The 2024-nt window shown below is 57.9% G+C and overlaps 1 protein-coding gene across 1 annotated transcript; it reads left to right on the forward strand.

The window, feature by feature from the left end:
- Window positions 1–622: 622 nt before the first annotated feature.
- LOC112588498 (WAS/WASL-interacting protein family member 2-like) lies at window positions 623–1519 on the forward strand. The gene has a single exon (XM_025298668.1). The coding sequence runs from the start codon at window positions 623–625 to the stop codon at window positions 1517–1519; it is 897 nt and encodes a 298-aa protein (XP_025154453.1).
- The last annotated feature ends 505 nt before the right edge of the window (window positions 1520–2024 follow it).

Here is a 2024-nt window from a genome sequence, read left to right on the forward strand (position 1 = left end):
TGGGACGAACACTTGGGCGCCCTCCGATTCGCATTTAATACCGCCCAACATGACGCTACCCGATTCAGCCCAGCGTTCCTGAATCACGGACGCGAACTGGCCCGACCACACCAAGAAGACCGAAGGGACAAACCTCCCGTTCCGCCACCCTCCACCGTGGCGAAGGTACTAACTGAAACACACGAGCTCGTGAAAATGCATCTCGCACAAGCATTTCAACGACAGGAATCTCATTACAATTTACGGAGGAGAGCATGGCGCCCACAACTCGGAGAAACAGTGTGGAAAAAGGAACACCTTCAATCCGACAAGACGAAGGCATTCAATGCCAAACTTGCGCCAAAATATAGCGGACCGTTCACCGTAAAGAAAATACATTCTCCAGTAATCGTCGATTTGAAAGACGAACGAGGCCGAATTTATAAAAACATACACGTGCACGACATGCGCGCCGCACCGAGTAACAAAGACCGAGAAATCAACACGATCACGTTCCCAACAAACGATAACGAACAACGACCAACCAGAAGATTGACCGATCTCCCCGAAGCAAGCCGTAATTTCGAGCCTAACGACTATAAAAGCGGAGAGGATCAGGCATGCGGGACAGTCAATCGTTAATATGGAGCTAGACAACTATATCGACGAGCTGGCCGAGCTTCTGCTCAAAACCGACGACGACGCCGCCGCCGTATGGCGCCGGGTCACGGAGACTGCGGAAAAGGGAAGCCCGCCAGACCGAGGGGGGACCTCTGCCGAGCATCGCCCCGAAGATCCGAACGGACCACCGCCAGCACTTCCGGCACCCGCAGCGGCCCCGCCGACGGTCATCCGCGTCTCAACGACCGAACCACCACCGCTGGCACCTATAACCGCCAAGCCCGGTCCTAGCCTCCAGAGGGAGGTCAAGGAACCGACCACCCGGAAAAGGGAGAGTTGGCAAAAGCCCGCACCACCAACGCTCGGACGCCGAATCGGCCGGCCGAGGAAAGGGCCCCAGATTCGCCCAGCGCCACCCGGGCTTGTTGACGTGGCACGAAGACGCGAGAACGAGGCCCCGCACGGAGGCCCCCCTTCCGTCGTCGTATCCACCACGACCACCAGGCGGACTATTCCGGTCATCACGCTCGACGAGCAAGAGGAGGGTTCCTCGACGGCCCCAGCACCGCCACCTCGCGACATGCCACTGCTGGGCGAGGACGAGCCACCAACTCCAATGAGCAACATCCAGCCGGGACCGGTGATCAGGAGTAACGTGCCGTTCAGAGGCACCATGCGACTCCTCCGCGACACCCCGCCACCGCAAGCCAGGGTGCAACCCTCCATCCAGCCACCGGTACAAGGCCCCGCACTACCACCGCCGGTGCCCATCTTGCTGCCAACCGGCGAAATATGGCACGTGCCATATTTTTCCGTTCGGGTCTCCCGGAAATACCGTCTACGGACGCTGACCGGACGGTGGAGCCTGCGGTTCACGCGCAACGGGCAGTTGCGTACCGCCAACCGTATCCCCGGTTAAAAGCTTCATGCCAGAAGGAAGGAAAACAAGGAAAAAGGGGGGGGGTGGTGTAACGACACAAAGATTTTTGTGCCGTTACGCTGACTGCCGCCTAGTAGCACGCGACAGTCAGCTGAGCGCACACCCCCCGACCCGCGCTGACACCGCGCCGAAACATCGCGCTCGGCCGAAGATGCCCGACTACCCGGCAACGACGCTCGGGCACGATCGGCCGCCGAACCGAGCGAGCGGCCCCGCCGAAGTTATTCGGCAAACGCCGCATAATCACGATTAATTCCGATTAAAAAGGAATTAACTCCGATTAAGGGCGAAGAAAACCGAAGCCCCAAAATCTCGGGTATATAACCCCGGCAGATTTTGACAAGAGGAGAGTCTCCGGAGTTCCGTCTCCACGACTAGTTCTTTCCAAGAGAGGATCAACCGAGAAGCTTCTGCCGAAATTCGTAAGTGAGTTACCAGGCCGTCTACGACGGTGATTAATAATACCTGTTCTTTGCGCTATAAA

The sequence above is a fragment of the Harpegnathos saltator genome, unplaced genomic scaffold, assembly GCF_003227715.2.
Source record: "Harpegnathos saltator strain DR-91 unplaced genomic scaffold, Hsal_v8.6 scaffold232, whole genome shotgun sequence".
Taxonomy (NCBI): domain Eukaryota; kingdom Metazoa; phylum Arthropoda; class Insecta; order Hymenoptera; family Formicidae; genus Harpegnathos; species Harpegnathos saltator.

Coding starts and splice junctions, on each gene's coding strand:
- LOC112588498 (XM_025298668.1), top strand. CDS start 623: ATGGAGCTAGACAACTATATCGACGAGCTGGCCGAGCTTCTGCTCAAA.